This window comes from Netta rufina (genome assembly GCF_964035555.1).
Source record: "Netta rufina genome assembly, chromosome: 15".
Classification (NCBI taxonomy): Eukaryota; Metazoa; Chordata; class Aves; order Anseriformes; family Anatidae; genus Netta; species Netta rufina.
The window spans coordinates 16,474,384-16,495,581 of record NC_140138.1 but is presented as its reverse complement, the minus strand read 5'-3'; the positions used below and the strand labels follow the sequence as shown (position 1 = coordinate 16,495,581).

The following is a 21,198-nucleotide window of genomic DNA, read 5'->3' as shown; positions in this document are numbered from 1 at the left end:
TTCGCAAGCTGATTCCAGCAGCAGCAAGACAGAAGGTGGACAGGCAGAAGCACTGGGCTCTGGTGCAAAGGATAGGGAAAGCAGCAAGGTGTTCTGAGCCTCCTTTCAGCTGGACAGAGAAAACTCAGCTGAGCCCCCTCTGTGTTAGTGCCTTAAATTGCACAGAATTAAATCTGAATTTAATTTCTGAATTTAATTCTGACCTGAATGTGGCCCTGAGAGTTTGCAAAGTGGACAGCAGTGAGAAAGGGAAAGGAGCTTTGCCTTTACTGAACCTCTCCCCCAAAAGTACATTTCATAGTTTTTGGTCCATTTTGAGCTTTACCTGCAAAACTTCATCTAATAACGTGAAATTCCAGCACCAGCAGAGGTATAAAAACCCTCTTCACAAATACTTGTTACAAATCTGGAATGTGCCAAATTGGACATATTAACTTGAGTCAGTATTTGTTCTCCTTTCTCTTGACTCTAGAGCTGATGATTTTCTAATGGAGCAGCCTGACAAAAGAAATCAATCATCAGGCAAGGCTATGAAGAGAAAGACAAACAGACAGAAACAGAGAGATGAGAAAAACCAGACCACAACAGCAGGTGGACAGGTTGGCTGGGAACCTACTGTAAAATATGTGTAAACAAAGATCTGTAAAAAAATACAGAGAGGCAAGAAGTGTGCTTTATAAGGGAGCTGCCGGCTCTCGCTCCTCCCCAGCCAGTCGCTCTTGACCTGGCTCCTTCCCCTCCATCAGTCCCGCACGGGGTATGGCCAGCTCCTGTCTTCATAAAACTTCTTCAGGCCCTGAAGGTTGACGGGGGGGAAGTAGGCACCGATCCTCTTCCGAATCCACCACTTCCCCTCGCCGGCGTGAGTTCCTCCAGGTCGGCTGAATTTGTACTTGAAGTGTTCCCCTCGGATCCACCTTTGGAGAGACAAAGCACAGGGTGGTCAGGAGGGGGCTGGCGCTGGGCTCCTCGCCCTGCAGGACAGTCAGACCGTATTTGTAGTGCACGGGAAGCGGAGCACTGAGCCGCAGGGTGCTCAGCCTGGCTCGCCCTCCCCATTGCCCCATCCAGCCCCAGCCCTTATGCCACCAGCAGCGGTGCTGGCTGTCACTGCTGCAGCCTTCCTGGCTCCTCTAAATGCCATTCAAGAGCAATACGTGAGGCAGGAGAGCTTTATGGCACACCACCACCACCCCGTGCACTACTCACCGCCGCACACCCCTCTACAACCTAGCTGAAAGGAGAATAACAAAGCACAAAAGTTTTTTTTTTTTTTCCTTTCCTGAGAGCACTACGGAGTATTTCTGCCCAGGACACTTGTGGGTACACAGCCCAACCCCAGCTCCCCCCAGTGCCCCGCTGCCCCGGCCGGCGGCTGTTCCCTTCGCTCCGCCGCTTATTAGCGGGGCTCCGAGCGCATCTGTTTTCTGGCCGCCCTGGGAGTTGACAGAAAAGGAGATTTTAAAACAGTGCAGAAAGAAGCATTCATCAGCCTCGCGAAACACGTTCGGAGGCTAAACATGCCGCTCGGTTCGGGAGGTTTGGTCCCGCTTGATGTAGGGCATGCTGACAAGAGCAGGAGTAACACCCCGGTCCTTCAGCGTTGGGGTCCCTGCTTGCGGAGTGCATCGCCGCGTTTGCTGGATAAGTTCATAAACTAACCCACAATATAAAAATGTCAAAGTCATGTCAATGCTCATTTAAAGCTGCTTTGCTTCACTACTAAAATACAAACCCTGCTACTGAGCAGGGCACCACGCTCGCGCAGCTGCTCGCTCGCAGGGCTGCGCCTCGGGACGCCGCTGAGTTGGCTCCTACTGCTAAAATAATTAGGGACGACTCCTGTAGGGCTGCCATTAGCACTCACCTTTGTAACGCACTCACACGGGAAGCAGGAGAGATGGCAGACGGCTGATAAAACTGCAGCCCAATTAAAAGGTCTGCTGCAAGCACATCTTGACATCTCAATTTAAATCTTGACGGGGACCCAGACAAGCACGACGGGAACGATTCTGCTTAACAAAAGGCACGAAGGCGGCTGCTGCCTTGCTGCCACCGACTGCGATCCATGCCCGGATTGTCTCCTGACTTCAAGGAAAGCAGAGCAAACACCTCGGGGTTTCACGCTCCTCTCAGGAGAATGGGGTGAGCCAAGGGAGCCCAGACTGACACACGTGGAGCTGCACTGGGACAGCTCTCATTTAAACATCGTCGCCCGATGCTGTACACTCCTTGGCACCCCACCTCGCTGCCTGCTGAACGGGGGCTGGTAACAGTCCTCAAATACACGAAAGACAAACAGAAAAAGGGGCTGATCCCATAACTGTGTCTGGAACAAGAACAGAGGGGTGCTGATGACAGCCTGGGAGATCTCAGGTAGGTGCTGGGAAAAGGAGCCCGAGGAATCTGATTCAAAGAGCGGCCCAGAGAGCAGGAGCCACCTCCCTGCTGCAGAAGGGGCAGACACTGAGGGCCCTGGCTGCTCCTCTGCCCCCCAACCCCATCCAGCATCCAGGCACCAGGGTCTTGGGGTCCTGGGGATGCTGCCTGGGAGCCCCCCCACAGCTCGGGGCCGCCCGCACCTCAGCGCTGCAAACCCTGCCCTGCAGCTGCCGGCTTCCCTGCCGCCAGGGCCAGTTTTATGCCCCCTCTCCTCGCTTTTCTGTGGCTGGTAAAAGTCAAACGGGGGCTGAAGTGTTACTCCCACAGTGTTTACTTCGCAGGAGCACAAAATTTCCTGTTCATAATTAGAGCACTACTGAGCAGCAAGGTTTATGCGGGTCTGGGTAGCCTGCAGGCTCCCGCCCGAGATAGTTAGGAGGTTTAAAAGCTGTGCTGCTTGATTGCTTTCCTGAATTCACAGAACAAATCCACCACCCCAAAAGCTTCATCCTGATGGTTCTGGCTGCCTAGAGAGGTGCAAGCAGCAGAGCTTTGGCTGCCCTTATCTGGAGCTCCCAGCACCAACCAGGGAAGCAACCCACACAACCAGCTCCTCCCCAAAACCTGGGAAATGGCATTAAAATAGAGGTCCTTGTGCCTACAGGACACATGGGGAAGGGGACATGGAGCCATCTGCCAAAGGCAGCCTGGTAATGGGACGCATGCGGCCAGGCCACCGGCTGATTTTACACCAGTTCCTCTCCCATTCCAGCTGCCTCACTGGGACTTTTGGGGCTTTTCTTCACTGCCCAGGTGCTCCAGTGTCCACGTGCACCCACAATACAAAACCAGCAGGATGCCCAGAGGAGCTACCTGCAAGCCCTGACTGGCAAGGTCCCCATTTGCTTGCTGGGGATGTGGAGAACAGAAGGCAGAGGACTTCTCTGAGTGCCCCAAGCAGAACTTGGAGACCCCGGGACTCTGCTCAGCCCCCAAAGTGCCTTCCCCTACCCAAGCACTGCCCAGTAACCCCACGAAATGAAAAGCTCCTTGTCCCTTTCAACTGGGCTTCCCTGCCCAGATTAAACGCTATCTATCATCTGATTTGGTATGATTTTTCCCATATGTTCTTTGTCTATTAAAATGTGTGCTATCAAAGGGATCGGCATGTAAAACTAGAACCGTGTGAGCTTTAAAGCAACCACACGCAACTGAAGCTGCATTTTTGTGGCATAAAGTTTGCCTTTCTATCTGAGCACGCTTCAAGGCCTTGTGTTTGGAGTCGAAGTAAACCTGAGAGGTCTCCTCGAGCCCCCAGTCTCTAACCTGAGTGACCCTCCTGTCCCAGCCCCATCCCACCTGTGCTGCTGGGATGCGCAGTCCGAGCCCGGTGCAGGAGGGACCTGCACATACTGGGTTGCAGGGTTCATGGTGCTGAGCTCTGCCAGGCTCTGAATCACTCACCCCATGTGTGAAAGCTGAGCAACTGCAGCAAAAATGCACCAAAGCACAAGGAGGGCACTGCAGAGCCTCCACTGCTCGGCCTCTCTGTGCCTTCCCAGGGCTGGAGGCTACAGGGGATATGTGGAAAACTTGTGACCTCTGTGAATCTCGCCTTCTGAGCCACTCTGATGTAAGTTTCTGAATTTAATACTCACTGGAGCCCTTCATTTCAGGGCTCATAGAGTTTACAAGCTATCCCAGCATTTATAATCTACCTGGGTACCTTGTTTCCTAAGTTACAGGGTTTGCAACCTCTCCCAGCGTGGGCTGGCTGTACCTACTCCCTCCTCGTCCCATGGGGGAGCAAGCACACCCCATATGAAGGCATCCGGAGCAGAAGGCCCTGCAGCCCGTCCCGGCAGGGCTCGCAGAGTTTCCAAGCATCACTCAGGGACCCGCACAGACGTGGCTGCCTGCAGACCGACAGACTGCTGCAGGCTGCAGCTTGCCTTATCGGAAAGAGCTTGTGTTTTTCACTACCTCGGTGCTCACGCAAAGACCTTCTGGGTGGTGGAAGGGATCCAAAGGTCCCTGAGGCTCCTCTGGCTGCTGGAAACTCCCAGCATGTGGGAACCTGGCTTGCTGCGCTAGGGAAATGTGAGCATCTTGAGGAAGGTCATGAGCAAGCTACTTGACTTCATCTACGTTAAAAGGAGACTAATGCCACAGGTGATCCCTCATACCAAGGGAAGAACGAGCAATGCTCATGTTTCAGAGACAGTCAGGAAGGTCAGGAAAGCCATTCCTTGCTGCAAGCAGTTTCCCAGGATTTATTGAGTGAACAAAAGCTAGGAGCTCTCCCTGACACAGCGGGATGCAGCGGGTACAACTGCCACAGCCAGGTGGGGACCAGCCTGGAGGAAGCATCCAGCTGAACCAGCAACGGCCAGGGTAGGTCCCTTATGAGACACACGAGAGAAAAACAATTACTTGAGAAGCAAGAAATAGGATTTGGTCAGATAAAGTGAGCCAGAGCTTGCTCCTCCAGGAGACAGAAAACCACCTCCGCTACGACAGCCTCTGACGGGACGCGGACAAGGGACATGGACGTCTCTTTGCCAGCTTCTCCCAGCCATGGTGGCAGTGCCTGGAGGACCCACAAGGCAGCTGTGGATCTTGGTGCAGATGGCGAGGAAGGACAGGTCCACATGCCATGCAGACAGGCCTGCCAGCCCCACGTGGCACGGCACGGGGACACGTGTGCCACCGCCCCCCCGGGGATGCACGCGCCCTCCATCACCGCATGCATCAGGCAAGGCTGCAGCCTTGGGGCAGGCAGGGAAGCTAAAAATAATCAGCGTTATTTTTTAAATCAATATATTCATCCTACCAGATGCCCGGTAGCAGCTGCGCTGTAGCACTTTTAAGATTCGATCATATATCAGCCTATTATGACATCTTCCAACTGTACGTGTTAAAAATTAGCAGCAATATTGGAGTTGTTGCGATGGAGGGCTAAATCTCCCAGACAGCTGTAATTAGTTCCAGAGGGTGCAGCTGTCTCCCTGCAACAGCTGAGGGGTTCGAGGGAAAAAACCAGACCCGGTGTTTTCTGTTAGAATTAATGGCCTGACAGGGCGAGCCGGGGTGGGAGAGGGAAGAAAGAAACCAAAACACGAGTCGTCTTTTCAATGTGTGATTTTTTTTTTTTTATCTCGAGGTTCCCCACTCCATTGTAAATCAGAGAGCAAGTGGCAGTGGAAAGTACAAATTCATTAAATTAGCAGAGCCTCCATCATTGCCTTTCTTGCTTATTCCTGCGCTGCTAGCAGCAGCGACCATAAATTCATCTTTGGCTCACAAACCATTGCAGAATGAGGGTAGTTCTATGGGCTGTTTTTTTTCCATGTCACTGACCTCTTTTTCTCCAAGGCTCTTGTGAGGTCTGGCCCTGCAGAGCTGGAGCATCTCGTGGGCAACTCATCCTCAAAACTCTCTCAGGAGCGGGCAACGATTTTTTTCACTCCATTTGACAGGTTGAAAACTGATGCTCAGAGGCTGTGTCTACAGCGACAACAGAGTGAACCTGGTGGGAAAGAAACGTGGATATCCCCAGGGCTTACAGCACTGCCAGGCATTACCTTCAGCAGGGGTTAACGGTCGGTATGTGGCAGGTGGCAGGGCATGGAGCAAACACGAGCTGGCCATGGCCCTGCCGAGATCCCAGCGCTGTGACATTAGCTCTGCCCTGCTGCCCCTTGACAGTGCTGAAATATGGAGTTGTTTTTTTTTAAAGTCTCTTTAAAGTCTTAAAGTCTCCCTCCAGGACAGCAGAATCATTTCACTCTGATAATATTAGGCCATGTATTGTTGAAGATAAATCAGAGGTGTTATCTTAGCACAGGTGCTGCTCTTAGTACAGGAACTGCAATAAAACCCAATGAGATTGCCAAAGGAACGTGTTTGGCCTTTTTCACCCCTAAGAACTCCATCACCTCCCAGTTCTCATTGCTGGTGAAACATCTTTTCAGTGGGAAACACACAAAATATTTTACTTCTGTGTGGTTGACACCAATGCTTGTGGGAGATGCTCTGGGGCTCTGCTGATTTCCGCAGCCACCTTACGCTGCGATGCTGTGTGACCCACACGGGTATCCAGAGATCTCTCACAGCCACATTCTGCCAAATCACAGTGTTCATCAAATAAATGTAGAACAAAAGGATTATCCTGGGAAACCAGGATAAACCCTGAGGTGCAGGACGGGCCCTCCTGCAGCTCGGCATGGGCACAACTCCGGCCTGCACCAGGCCCTCGCCTGCAGCAGGGACCCGGGGAAGGACAAAGTGAATTTTTGTTGGCTCCTGCCCATTTGTCTGAACAATCGGCAAGGCAAACACTTCTCTTGGCTTTGGGATCAGAGCTTGGAGGGAGACTTGTCCCGAGAGAGAAATGTCTGGGCTGAGAGGGGCCGCCTGGGATCATCACAGCTCCGCTCACACCTTGCGTGCCCACGCAGCATCCCCTGCCCGTGAGCACCACTCTCACTGCCTCTAGGGACTCTTTTTGGGGAGACCCCACAGGGTTAGGAATATCATTCCCCCTCCAGCCCGTATTTACATCTAATTCTGTATGCCCTGCCTTCCTCCAGCACTGCCCTCAATAGTTACAGAATGACCACTGCCCACCCGTGCTGGGTTGGTCTCCTGTTTGTTTGTTCTATTTAAAAAACAAACTTCAAGGAACTTGTGGTATTTTACCCTAAATAAGTTCCTCAGACGCTCACTGTGCCTATAACCACCCCACTGGACTGAGTCCTGGAGCTTTCTTCCTCCCACGCCATCCTCTCCCCACAGGCACCCAGCCCTGACCCACACTCGCAGGGAGGACTTTGCTCCTGCACCCAAGGGAGCTACCCCTGCACCCTGCTCTGTGGGGATTTCTGGTTCTCTTCTGTGTCATTAGAGCCGCTAAGGGCTGTAAACAGATATTTTAAGGCCTGGCCCTTCCTGGTCAGGTAGCATCAAATTGGAAGCGCTGCCTCCATAAATAACGCCGCCGCGACAAATCCAGGTCTTCAGCTGCACGCTGGGGCTTTTTCAACAGAGTGCTACTATAATTGGAATAAAAGTCCTTAAGTGAACATGATTTAATATCAGACACACTGAACACTTCAGGTCAAAAATAAAATCGATTTTTTTTTTCCCTCCCTCTGTAGGCAAAACCTGATTTTTGTTTTCTTTCGTTGTTGCAGGCTGTTTCCATGACGGTGTGTTAAACACTTATTAATTTCTCAGCCAAAGCCCTACCATTCAGATTTATGATGGCGGGTGTTTTATGAACTATCCACTGCACAATAATATTTTGTAAATCTACATTCCACAAACATCACTTTGCTTGAAGTAAAGCTTCACACTCAGCTAGGCTGGGCGCTCAACAATGCCCTCATTTTTAATCAGTCACCTGTTTCTCATTTTAAGTTTATCACACTTGAAAAAATACTATAATTTCTAGAGTTGTAAAGAAACCTACAAACTTTGGTCTCAGAAATTTCATTTCGAAGGCATTAACTCATTTTGAAAGTCCCTTGGCTATTTAAGGTGTAGAGTTTCCATTAACAGAATAAACTCCGTGGAGTATGGAGCGTAATGTTCTTATGGAAAACAGTCCCTTCCCCTAATTATTTAGTCTAGCAGGGAATGAAAATAATTAAGTCTCAAAATTCCCTTCAGAGTGGAGGGGGGGATCTGGTAGGAAAATTAGCCCTTTTTCCAGGCAGCTACTGAAGGGGAGCGCGGGAGTGAGCTGGGAGGTGGCACTGCGCCGTGCTGGAGGCTCGCAGCAGCCAGCTCATGGGCAGCCTCCGGGCACCACCACAGCTCCACACCCCTGGAATTCGCTCTTCTTTCCAGATGCTACCGTTAGGGCCCAAATTTAAGGTTTTTGCTTACAACCAGAATGAAATTGTAACGCCAAAAAGGCAAATGCCAGCGCTGGGGATCTGCGCATGCAGCGTGCAGCTAAATATTGCTCAGGGGGATGAATCCAAGCGGGGGTGTCCTGCTCATTTCCCACCGCTGCCTCTGTTCCCTCCCAGGCCCAAGGGCCCAGGGAAGTGTCCCCAGCTGTGGACAGCTCTCCTGGGCAACTGGGGCTCAGCAGGCACAGGAGGGAACCCACTTCCAAGTGCAACAAAGGACTGCCTGAAATCCAGCAGAGAAATGGCAAATTTTTGAAATTTACAGAAAAAAGCCCCAGCTAGCCTGGCAGGCGAGCCCGCCTGAGCAGAACGAATGCTGGATCCGAAGGAGCTGACAGAGCTGCTGCGAACGCGCCAGCCGCAAATGCCAGAAGTGTCAACTCAGCAGAACTGGGATGGGGCATAAAAACTGGGAGAAAAAAAAAAAAAAGGCAAACGATCACTTCAGTTTCCATACGCAGGCTATGCAGGGGAGGTGCTACCAGCAAACAACAGCCAAAAAAGTGTAAATAACAACAGGAATTCGTGACTAAGTGGCAACCCCACTGCCGGCTGTGGTCCAGCTCCTGCATCCTCGCAGCCCTCCCCTTTGCACCTGGGTAAAATATGGACAGGGCCAAGGTCCCAGGTATTTGGGTTTGGCTCGCTAAAACCAGAAACGTGACCTACAAACTGGGATCCAGGGTTAAATGGTGTGTTGGACTTTGGTTTGAGCCAAAATGAGCATTTGTAAATTGTTATTTTTATTTTAAGCCACCCAAAAATACACTAGACCCATGAAAAACTTTTAAAGCACAACTAATGCCAGAGCAAAGGCAGCTGACACATAAAACCAGCACTGGATCCTGATCTTTTCCTACTATAAACTAGCTGCTAAAGAGTGAAAACAGAGTCTGTGCTTTGGTAAAGGCAAGGTACCGCATGAATCAAGACCCTGTTCAACAATATATATGGCTCTGTGTGTTCAGCACAGCATCCATGCTGCTCCACAGCTATCGGAAATGCTTGTACACCTCTGTCCTCTAGGCAATCGTTATCCTATAAAAGCTAAGATAAAGATTTGCTTTTGTTTTTGCTTTAAGCTCCTGAACATTCAATTTCCTTACCTGTTACAGAATATGACAAAAAAGCTATTCACACCTGGAACAATGTAGTGTTACCCCTGCTTCATTATTTTCAATTTTAAATGAGTTCCTATATTTATCTACTTTATTTTTTTTTTAACACCACTGATGCCAGAAAATATACAAGAGACGCAACCCATGGCAAAGCCTCGCAAGGTGAGACGCGATATACATCTTGAGTTTTAATCTGCTGCGATGTCTTGTTTTCAGTTTCAGTCGTGGTGAGTAGCAGCAGCGATGTTTATGGCACTGGGGGACAGGCGGTAATAAACAGCTCTGGGATTATCAAATGCTTCTGTCACTCGGCGAACCGCGAGAGCCGTTTACAGCCAGCAGCCACCAAATGGTAATGACTTTTGGTTGCTGGCACCAGGGGACACCTAATTCAAACTGGTGACTCGGTGTCTAAAGGTCCAGGTTCTGCTGAACCCCCCGGGGTCAGCCAGCACTCAGGGCTGGCTTTTTAAAAGAAAGCAAGGCACGGGAACTCCCCACAAAGGACGCCGCTCAGTGAATTTACAGCCCCGAGCCTCGGGGATATCAGCAAAGTCTGGGGAGACTCGGACAGTAAATCCCCCCATTTGACGCGGAGCCAGCATCGTACAGGTCTCCAGCAGCTATTTCAGCTCAGCCTCACAAATTACAGCCCGACACGATCCTGTGACAAGCTCCATAAAGACGCAGCCCTGCAGGTCCCGGCACGAGCCCCCTCGTGCAGCACCTCCGCTCTGCTCCTAACCAAGGCGAGCAGAGCTAAGCAGAGCTAAAACCCCTCCATCGACGCTATTAAAGCCGTATCCATCCGTGGCAAGGGACGTGCTGCTATCTCCCAGCACGCCTTTTGTAGCAGTAATTAATACAGGTTCCCGAGGTCCCTCCTGGACCCGAGCCAAGGTGTAATTATTTGTGTGTACCAGACCCAACAAGCCGCGGCACAGCCCCGTAAGCCAAGCTGCACAATAAACCCCGATTTACGGGAACGCCGGCGCGGTGGGGAGTCTCCGGGCTAGGGGCAGCCTCCTGCTCCACGCACCGGGAGGGCTGTGCCGAGGGGAAATGGGTTCTGAGAGGAGAAGACGTGCAACCCCAAATTTCTGCTGTTCCTGCAGCCTTGGCTCCCATGCTTGAAGGGAACTCGTTACCATCAGCCTGTACCAGCGCTCTGATACGGGATCTGTGCGCTAGGAGACAATTTGGGATGCCTGGGGAACCCCGGAAATGTGGTTATAGGAAATACTCAAATGCTGTGGTGGGAAAGTCACTTCAACAGTACATCCCAAGCTGTCAGCCTGCTGATTTTCTGCAGAATGTACGCAGACACACATTCACCTCAGTGTATGAGCCACCAAATGGCATGTCCTAAAGGAAGCACCTTGGTAAAAGGTGGAAATTCTTAATGTCTAGGCTAGAAAAGGAATCTCTCCTCCAGGTTTTAGGGCTACACTGTGTTAGAGCTGAAAAACACCAGCTCTGTTTCAAAGGGAAGTTCATTTCACTTGGTGCTGGGAACCTTAATCCCTGTTTGCTATGCATCTTGAGAGCCTCAAATGGAAAATATTAGCAAGAGCATAATATTACTTAAGTTGATCCAAAATTCCCTTAAAGTGTTTTTTCAGCTAAAAATAACTTCATCAACAAAATAGACACTTTTGTGAAAATTTTCCTTTTGTAGAAACCTCGGGGTTTTCGTCTGTGCTTTTCCCTTGCTGATGTTTGCTTTGTCTCTTCATTGAAAATGCAAACAATTCTGAGACGAGTATCAACAAAAACAAGTATTTCTGCAGGGCTGTTTCATCTTTGAAATACCTCAATAGGCTGCTAGAAACGGTATTTTTGATCTGACCTCGCAAAGTGATCGTGGCAAAAAATCTGAAGCTGCTGGGCAGGAAACCACCGCAGCAGTCGAGATTCCCGTCCAAGAGAAGCAGCACCGAGCCCCTGGAGACTGGGAAGAGACCCAACCGGAGGGTCCCCAGGTCTCCAACAGAAGACAGCAAGGTGCTGAGAGCACCAGCTCTTCACGGTGCCCTGATATCAAAAAAACACCCTATTTAATGGCCTCAGAAAACGTGTTTGGACATCCAGGATAGGAACGATCACGCTGAACACAAAGCCCAGGAGCTTTCAGCTCCCTTGGCAAAACCCAAAGCTTACCGTGGGGGTGCCCTGCCCTCAAACGGGTTCGTTGCCATCAGGGACAGGGTCTCCTCTTCCTGGGCCAGCAGCTTCCCAGCCAGGTGGATGATCCATTCATTCTGCTCATAGGTCTTGGGGAAAAAGAAAGAAATACCAATGTTAGTCACTGCCCTGCAGCACAGTCACCATTAAAGATATCTGCATGGTCTCTGGGGAGGGATTACAGCTGATGCGATGGCCAACAATCAATGTCCTGGCGTTGCAGGAACAGATCTTGTGGGATCCAACAACTCGAGGTCCAGAGCAAGACCTGCGGTGTCACCAGGAGCCTGGTGTGGCACGCCAGCATCCCAGGGCAGCCCGGAGAGCTCCTGAGTTCACCCCATCTGGAAATCATTCCCAAGGGAATGGATGCAGCTGAGGGCGTTCCAGGAACACAGATTTAATGAGTTTCTCATTAGCTGAGATGTGATGGTTGCTCGCACCCTGCTGGGCTGCCCCAAGAGCAACGCAGGGCCCACCACCGCAGGCATCCCTGAAGCCTGGCCAGCGGCCGCAGCGCACCTGATGGCCAAAACTGCACATTTGGAAATGAGAATCCACCCATCCTATGCTGCTTTCCCTGCTGTGCTAACAGAAAGAAAGCAGAAGAAGGTGAAATCTCTATTCCTGGATTCCTTTCTCTTGCATCCTCTTTATTTCCTCTCATCTAGTCTGTCCTCTTTACATGCAATGTCTAGGCCAAACCCTTTATCGTGATACCTCTGAAACCAAATTAATCAGCTCTAGGACACTGCAGTCAGCAATTTTGGCTCTGTATTTACCCCCCTCCAGGAATGAATGCATCTCACAACTTGCAGGGATTCTTGGTGAGGCTCCATAAAAACCATTTCCCTTTCTGGTGACTTTCAGTGCCTTACATTTTTTTTCCCCTGTTTTTTAACGTGCACCTAAATGGATTTTTTAATGCAAGCAGTAGGGGACACTGTGGGAAAGCTAAACCCGGCATTTGTACCTGCAAGACTGTGACTAATGCAGAACATCAATGCAAAGTTACTCTGCAAATCTTTTCTAATGGCAAAGTTTGTTATTTCCGTTGCCACGGGAAACAGAGGAGAGAAAAGAGATGGAAAACACCAAATTCTGGTGGAAAGGCCCATCAAGCAGCAGCCCTGCCTCGGAGGGCTTCTGACCCATGCTCATCACAATTTAGAGGAAAACCACGGTTATTTCAGCCAACAGCTTTTTAAAAAAGGTTCCTCTCCCCATCTGCCTGCTTCTGTCCTGCCTCACGGCGCTTCCCCTTGGGTCTGTCCCGGCTGTGCCACCACCCTGTGCCACCTCCAGGTGCTCTCCTTCCTCCTCCACACCTTGCAGAACCCCATCTCCCATTTCTCCTTCTCCTCCTGGCTCCCTGCCTGGTGCAGAGGTGCTGGGGGCTCTCATGGAGGGGCAGAAGCCGGCCGTGTCCCTGCCTGCAGTCCTGGCATGTTGAGGAACCCCCAGTGACTCCAGCTGAGGCTTCCAGCTGAGCCGTGCGGCTCCGCGACGCCTGAGGTGTGAGGGGTCCTGTGCATGAGGTGGGGGAAGTGGGAGAAAAACAGCAACAGGAGCCCCCAGCCTCCTGGAGCTGGAACTTCACAGAGAACCCCAAATCCTGAAAGCCTGATGCAGAACCAAGAGGCTCAGTGATGGTGGAATCGGCTCCCTGGCTCGCCCGGTCTCCAAACTGTTAATTAGCGGCTCCATGCGCACGAGAGTTGGACTTCTGGTTTGTAAAGTGTTTTTCTTGTAAAATTTACAGCATGTCTGGCCCCAGCAAAGTCTGCGGTGAGAAATTTCCACCCGGCGCAGCTCCCCCCGCTCTCCCCAGCACAAAGGCTTGGATATCGCACGCCGCCGATGCTGGGAGCACGCGGGAGCAGAGCCGCGCTCACGCCTGCGCTGGTTAACTCGTTAGGCTGTAAAGCGATACGGTGGCAAAGGGGGAAAAAAAAAGAGCCCAGGTGATTTGGGCTCCATCCAGGGAAGCATCGAGGCGCAGGGCAGGAAGGTGACAGTTCCTCTCTGCGGATCTGGTGGGACCAGACCCCGACACCGTCTGCAGAGCTGCAATATATATTTATGATATTTAGAACGGGAGAGACTCATCTGGCGTTGAGCTCGACTTTTGCTAGCTGTGAGCATGCAAAACAGAGGAGTCAGAGCCTGAAGCACCCTGTGCATCAAATAAAACAGGAGAGATGCACGTGTCACAGGTGCCTGAGCAGGGCAGGCTGCGAGCAGGCTGCTTGGCCTCCCTGCAGCTCCATGGGCAGGGAGTAAGGCCCCATCTGGCTCCTGTCCTCCACATCCAACGCTGGGCTCAGCTCCCCTCGTGCTGTGGCAGCTCCTGCAGCCCCTGGGCAATGCAGCACACGCAGCTCTGCAGGGACCAAGACCACCTCCAGCTCCTCTTCCAGCTGGCACCACCACGGGACCTCCCCAGATTGGGTGTTGGGCATAACATGGTGGATTAACCAAGACAGGTTAAGGCATCCTGAGCTTTTATTTCCAAACTAGCTTCAGCCTCATGCAAAGCTCACAAATCAGCTCCTCCTGGTGTCCCTGCCCTCCTCACTGCTTGGGGACGGGGCTTTCTTTGCTCTTTATCCCCATCTCTGCGTGCCCAGTGTGAGGAGCCTCGCCTCGCCGCAGCCCCAGGCTGCCACCACCACCTTTCTGTGCAAAGAGACTTTTCTGCAGCTGTTTATATTCTCCAACTTCTCCGTTTTCACACTTTGCCGGTGTATAAACACGGCATTCTCACCTTGAATACAGTCACTTGCAGGCAGCCGTATTTAATACCTTTTACAGAATTTTAAGCCAAATCTCCACTAAGTCAGGCAACAGCAAGGAGCTGGGGGTAAGGCAGCTGCAGTAGCAACGGAACTCTGCAGAGATAAAGTAGGAGAGAATATAATCATCGCAAAAATATATATATAAAAACCACACGGCTCTACAGGGAACATGTTCCCAACTGAAATAATAATAATAAGAACCCTTTTCCTCCAGCTTTAATTGGTCATTTAATGAAAAAGGACTGCGGATTAGTGTGGCATTTTATTGAATCTCAGTCCTGGCACAGGCGCACGGGAGGAGGTAACTATGAGATGCACATGTGGAAACAGCTGGAAACTTGGCACGGGAGCCCGGCATTATTATTTCACATGGTTGGGAGCCCTGCACGTTTTCACATCGGGCTCGGTGTGCAACTGCGGATGGCCGGGGGAGGGTTTGCATTGCAGCCCTGTGTCGTAAGGGGCTTTTTTTTTGCGTCACAGCCTACCCGCTTTGGGGATGTAAAGCAGTAACTCCACCATCCGGGATGTTTTCACCCAATATTCACATTTCTGCTTACACTGACGTTTACCCTTCTGCAGCTGAGTGGCTTCAACTGTTGCTGTTTGGAGAACTTGAGCTATCAGCTGGAGAAATGAACCACGTCGTGCAGAAAGGAGAGCATAACTAATGCGATGCTTTGCTTTCCTGCAATGCTCCATCTCAGCAAAGTTCACTACCGTCCCGCTACCCGAGTGACTTCACCAGGGAAGGCTGAAGGCTACTTCAGCGTGTAGCACTCCTCATCATCTCCAGTGACCTCATTCCCCTCTTCCTAGGAGTTTCTTAGAGAGGCAAAGCTTTTTACAGCAGGTCTGGCTCGCTGTTTGTTAATTCTGTGGGGGCAGTTCCTCAAGGCACACTCAGCCACCCCCTTAGCCTGCTGTAGCACAGGGTGCTGGCGAAAGCATTGTGTCCCCAGAGGAATTGTGCACAGCTGGGAGGGCAGCAGCCCCAAAGGGGACAAAAGGCTGCGAGAGAGCCGAGCAGGACAGGGAAACCACTCCTCAGACCTTGCCCACATGGGAAAGTTGCAGCTGGCACGGCTCCTGTACCACCTCTGCGCTGGGAAAGAAACGTTGCTTTGTTCCAGGACAGAATGCAGACAGGGACCCACAGCAGCCCCCGTGGGCAACACTCACTCCCTGCAGAGCCCAGGTCTCGCTCGGTGCTCATACAGCCCGTGGCTGTACGTGGCAGGCCGTCAGCCTTACCTGTGCTCCTGGGCACTGCAGCGCTGCACGACCCGGCCTGCAGCTGGCACTAATGCCCCTCGGGGGGCTTGAAATTTCTCATACCGATGGCAGTTAAAAGGAGAAAATATAATTCCTACATTCTGCACGTGGACCAAAACGTATGCATGCGGCAATGGAAAATGGAAGTGAATTGAGGCCTGTATTTTTGGAAGGGGAAAGAAAGGAAATGTAAAAGGCCCTGCTTAGTACGTTGGTCACGAGGTTTAGGTTTTACTACGTTACACACACCTCCTCCTCTGCTCTGCTGCCATGCAGCTTTTTCCTGTAAGTACCTCCTGGCTGGACAACCCAGGTAAGAGAGGTTTGAATAAAATATTTTATAGAAGTTTCATCTGCCTTCCCTACATATAGGATTTCTTTTTCTCAGCTCTTCCAGCAAAAGGTCCTCGAACACCCATCCTGCTGCTCATGTTTCTGTCTTCTTTTATGGAGTCAGCTGAGTTTTTTCTATAAACTTACACATCGTACCTGGAAAACACACGGTTCTTCTGGGTGCACCACAGCTGCTGTTATTTGGAAGGTTTGGTGCCAGTTTTCAGAGCTTTAAGGACACAGTCACAGCCTGAGCAGCTTCTGTGCTGGTGTCTGGTGGCACCGTGGTGCTGCCAGTCCCCTGCTGGAGTTAAAACATCCCAAACACAACGTGCAGCCTCAGAATGGTCATCTGAGACAGACAGACAGACAGACAGATGCCAGGGAAGGGAGATGCTTGGAGGGGGAACAGCCCCTGATATTAGCATTGATGTTGCCTGTGGTTCTGCCATGCTATCGAGTATGATGCTCCTTAAGTCTTAAACATCCCAGGCGTGTCACCGTGCAGCACACCGGGATCCCACCGCTCTCACCTCATTAATGTGGAGCAACACAACTCCTGCACAGCATAAGTGGTCTGAATTTTAGATGTGTCCCTTGGGCTACAGGCCGTCCTGACACTCTGATACTCTTGGAGTTGCTTCAAGGTATAATGCAGGAAAACACTGAGCTTTACAAAACAATCTCAAGAGGACAGTGGGATTGTTATTTTTTTTTTGACTAGTTATTATGTGGTAAGCACCAAGAGCATGGCCAAACACAGACCCCAACATGGAGAGCTTACACGACCTAAACAGAATAAATAACCTTCATGCCACAGCAAGGAGGAAAAAGCCTTTTCTTTGATTATTCTTTATTTAGAGCAGTGAAGGCTTTCTACTACTGCCCAATGGTGAAGAACAAATGTCTTTTACTACAAACAACCGGCTTTTGCAAAGTCCAAGACATCCCACTACCAGGAAAACTGACCAACTCAAAGCCCCAAAACTATGAGCACTATTTTGTTTTCTGGTTGTTATTTCTTAACAACACTGAATCCACCTGCAGCCTGCCAAAAATCTGCCCAAAACACTTTTCATACCAGTGGCACCACACAGCTCATTTCTAGGATACGATGGTGGGGCACCTAAAAACAATAAACATATAAGTCAAATAATTACAGGAGCATTGTCATCAGCTGGAGGAGAGAAAAAAGCTTTAACAAATTTGTCTCCAGCTTCTGTACAAACAGGACGTCTTTGCATTGGAACGACACCTCTGGGAGCGGATTCTGCCATCACACTATCTTCTTGTTGGAAAGTTTTTCCTAACGCTTAACCTGAATTTTCTTGAGATTAAATCATATTCTGCCATTTGGTCCATTATTTCCTCCCTTCTCCACAGGGACGCAGAAAACAGATTGTTACTTTCCACTTTGCGGTAGGTTTCCACATATTCCAAACCTGTTTTGATGGCCAGCCTTCCCTCCTGCTCTCACCCCATGCAGATCTGTTCAGGCAGTCGCTGTGAGACGAGGTTTCTGCAGGTCCCTCTGCTGCAGCCTTGCCAGTTGTCTGTGTCTTTCCTGAATTAGGATGCTTGGCTTAGTGGGAGGGTGACACCGTGCACGTCAAATGCCTGCTCACCTCCTTTGTACGGTGTTTTTCTTTTTATAATGCTGAAACATCACTGCTGGTCCTCTTCTGGTGCTGCACGCTTGGCCCAAGAGGCTGCCCTGGAGAACGGCTCTCTGATCCGACCCATCCAGGGCAGGTGACAGCTCCTGCCTGCTAGCATCACCTTGCACTCCTCTCCTGTCTGCTTGGACCAAAACCAGCAGGATGGCTGTGTTTTTAGATCTCCTCCTCTGTTGTACTCACACAGCTTGGTGGCACCTGCAAATGTACTGAGCACATCACGCTGCTCTTTCCAGGTCGTTGGAGCTCCTCTTAAAAATGTGCATTGCATTGAGCTGGGTGAAACCTGGGTTTAAATTGCTCTGATGGAGGTAGGGGATGCGGAGTCAGTAACAGGCACCTGACCACCAGCTCCTCACCAAGGGACAGGCCATTTTTGTCAAAAATGTCCTAGCTCACTTTGCACTTGCGTGACGGCGTTATCAGCTGGGCGATGGACCAAAGGCAGTCCGGTCCGAGGCAGCTGCTGAGAAGCCACTGAAAAAGGTCGCAGAGATTTCTGCACGCCGTTGCTGCTGGCTATCTGTGGGAGATTTTCCCCTTCTGCAGACAGGAAGAAGCCACGCAGACATGGTTCTGGATGGGTTACGTCCCTGCCAGAGCTAAATGAAGGACTTTAATTCAGAGCTAGAGCACCCACAGGATGGCGAGACGTATGAAACAAAGAGGGGATTTAGAAAACAAATGAAAAGGCATATTATATTTAGATAATAAAATTAACATCACGAAAATTGTTTCCTGGAAAAATAATGCCATGTTACATTGCATACAATCAAGGCACTACTGGAAACAGTAATTAAGAGGCAGCCAACTGCTAATTGCACTTCAGAGGTGGGGCAGCGCCGTGGCTCCTCCTGTTTCGGAGCTGGGGCCATGCCGGCGGCTCCTCACAGAGCTGACCCGTGCCAGCCTGGCCAAGGGCCTGGCTCTCCCAATTTTGGGCTCTTCAAAGCAAATCCTGCAGCTACAGCCAAGGTGGAAAGCTTCACAGGAAGCCCGCAGCGAAAGAAGGCGTCGTATGTCAAGCGGTGATGAGGTGCAAAGAGGAACCTGTCACGAGCAGCACAAAGGGATGGTAAATATCTTCCCCCAAACTCCCCGGGCTTTTCTGCAGGCTGTCAGAGCTGGATATGTCAGGTCCTTAACTGACCGCCTCCAGCGAACTGCAAAACCAACCCTCCGGCCGGCTGCTCGGAAGCGATCGCGCAGGCTGTGAACAGCGGTGTTAAAAATCCAGAACTTTTAAAAAACAAATTAAACATAATCCGGAGGCTGAAGTAACTTGGTTTTATGGACTCCATAAACTACTGTATGGGGTTTGCAAAACTTGCCTGACTCCACAAACTTCTTCTGGGGTTTCGGCTGCTGGTTCCTCGTCTTTTCCGCGGCTCTGCGGGACTCAAAGCCAAGCAGCGAACATCCTTCTGCAGGCTCTGGCAGCTCCGAGCAGGACGGCCAGCTTTCCCAAGGATGACAGCTGACACTAAGTACACAGCTCACAGTTTTCAAACAAACCTTCAGCCACTCCGGAGGAGATTTACTTCCACGCTTACGCATGTATTTGCATGCCTAAACCTAAACAGCCATGCTTGAAAATGTTTGCTGCTGTGCATGTTACTTGTGTTCCTGCTGTTTTCAACATGCGTCATCCCCAGATCTCTGAGGGTTTTTCTTCTCCTTTCTGCTCTTTTTCTTAATTCCACTCTTAAGCAGGATCTGGGACTGCTTCCCGAAGAGCGGTTTGCACTGGGAGGCTGTGTGAACGCCCTGGTCTTGCTCAGGAAAGGATTTGTGGCCCCAGCCCTGAGCATCCCACTCAGGCTCATGGCAAGGAGGGGACGAGCACCTCCACTGCCCGGCGCAAGAGACCCACGGAGCTAATTACTGCTAATCAGCTGCTGCGGACAGATGCCTCTGCACGCACGCACTCCACCAGCCCCCCGCTCACGGGAGCGCTTTGGGGAACCCTTCAGCGAAATTAAAAAAAAAGAAAACAGATGCGAAGGAGCCTGTGTTACTTCCTCTTCCTCCTCCTCCCCAGGCTGCTCCCATACATCACCGTCACTCAGCACGCGGCCGGTGTCCGCTGACAGACGGCGCTGGCGTGTGACGGTGTCTCTCAGCACCAGCACGGCCAGCACTTGCCCACGATGCATGAGCGTTTCTGCCCTTCCCCTGTTTGTTTTTAAACCCGAGAACACTTTGTATTGTAAGGCCTTGGGGGTATTCCTGCCCAGGAAACGAGCGGCCTTTCTCTCATCTCAGAAATGCTTCTCTCCGCAGGCACAGCCTTCTGCTGGGTGACCTGGACTTCTCTGCAGCTGGAGCCCTCCCGAAATGCGGTAAGGTTTACACCAGCAGCTCCCCTTCAAACGTCTGCATCCTCATTGAATGCTGTGCACCGCTGCTGGCTGAAGTTTTAACCTTTGCTATCGTCTTGCTGAGGGATAAGCATACCTAATGCAGATTAAATGAAATTCCAGCGCACAAAAACTAGCGGGGTAAATATAAAACCATAGCCAAAGAGCGATGGTTATGTCATCACTGAGGAATCTAAAAGGCGCCTAAATGAAAATACCACAAAGAAAGAAAACAGAGAAGTTTGGGGTAGGGGGGAGAGGAAAGAGGGAAGAGCATCAGGACAGGACATGAGAACAAAGAGAAAAGCCTGCCACAGCCTGAGATGGAGCTGCCTCACACCCCTGCTGTAAGCCCCAGATTTGTAAAATCCCACCTAAGTTCTGCTGGTCACACGGCTGCGATTTCACAGAAAAGGCTACAAGACATTAAAGAATAACATTTACAAGTTCTCCCCCTATTCCTTCTTAATGTATAGCTGCCACCTGCCTGCTGATACCACGTGAGGATGCTACATCTGCAGGCAGGCAGGCAAGCAGCAAAAGCATCTGCCGGGTCCCCAGGGGTGTCCCCAGGGGGCTGAGGGTCCCAGCAGCTGGCAGAGTGACCCTGCAGGACATGGGCACACTGTGGGGCAGATTCTGCCCCATACAGAGCAGTGAACCCCCACCGTGCCACCACGCCTGGCGACAGGTGCAGTCCATGCGCCTTCTCAATGCCTTCAGCTCCGTTATTGCTGAGAAACAATTAAAAAGCCTCACATAAAATTTCCAAGAGTTTCATTACACTAGCAGCAGACATCCTTTAGGAATACATTTTTTTTTTTTAAAAAAAAAAACATAATTAACTTAGCCGAGGCTTCAAATATCCATCCCCCCCCACCCCAAGCACATTGTAAATTCACGTAAATTGTTTTTCCTGGTTCAGGGGACACACACGTCTCAGGACACACAAAGGCACGAACCTGGAAGGCAGCGAACCACATCAGCCAGTCCAGGCGGTAGTGGTAGGGGCTTATGAAGCATGGGCGCCTCTTCAAGTCCCCGGGCTTGCACTTGAAGTCGTACTCCTCCCAGACAGCAGCGGGGTCGTTGGGGTCCGGGCTGGACGTACCCTGAAGGATGACTTCTGTTCTCTCCTTGGTAATGCTGTG

General features: G+C 50.9%; 1 protein-coding gene across 1 annotated transcript in view; it reads right to left on the bottom strand.

Moving 5' to 3' along the window:
• Nucleotides 1-594: 594 nt before the first annotated feature.
• Nucleotides 595-21,198, bottom strand: part of LMF1 (lipase maturation factor 1) — a gene marked incomplete at its 5' end in the record, with an annotated part of 190,511 nt that continues 169,907 nt past the window's right edge. Inside the window, 3 exons of the mRNA XM_084295815.1 lie at nt 595-917; nt 11,582-11,694; nt 21,010-21,193. Coding sequence (XP_084151941.1) covers nt 743-917; nt 11,582-11,694; nt 21,010-21,193 — 472 coding nt within the window. The 3' untranslated portion in view covers nt 595-742. The remainder of the gene's footprint in view (nt 918-11,581; nt 11,695-21,009; nt 21,194-21,198) is intronic.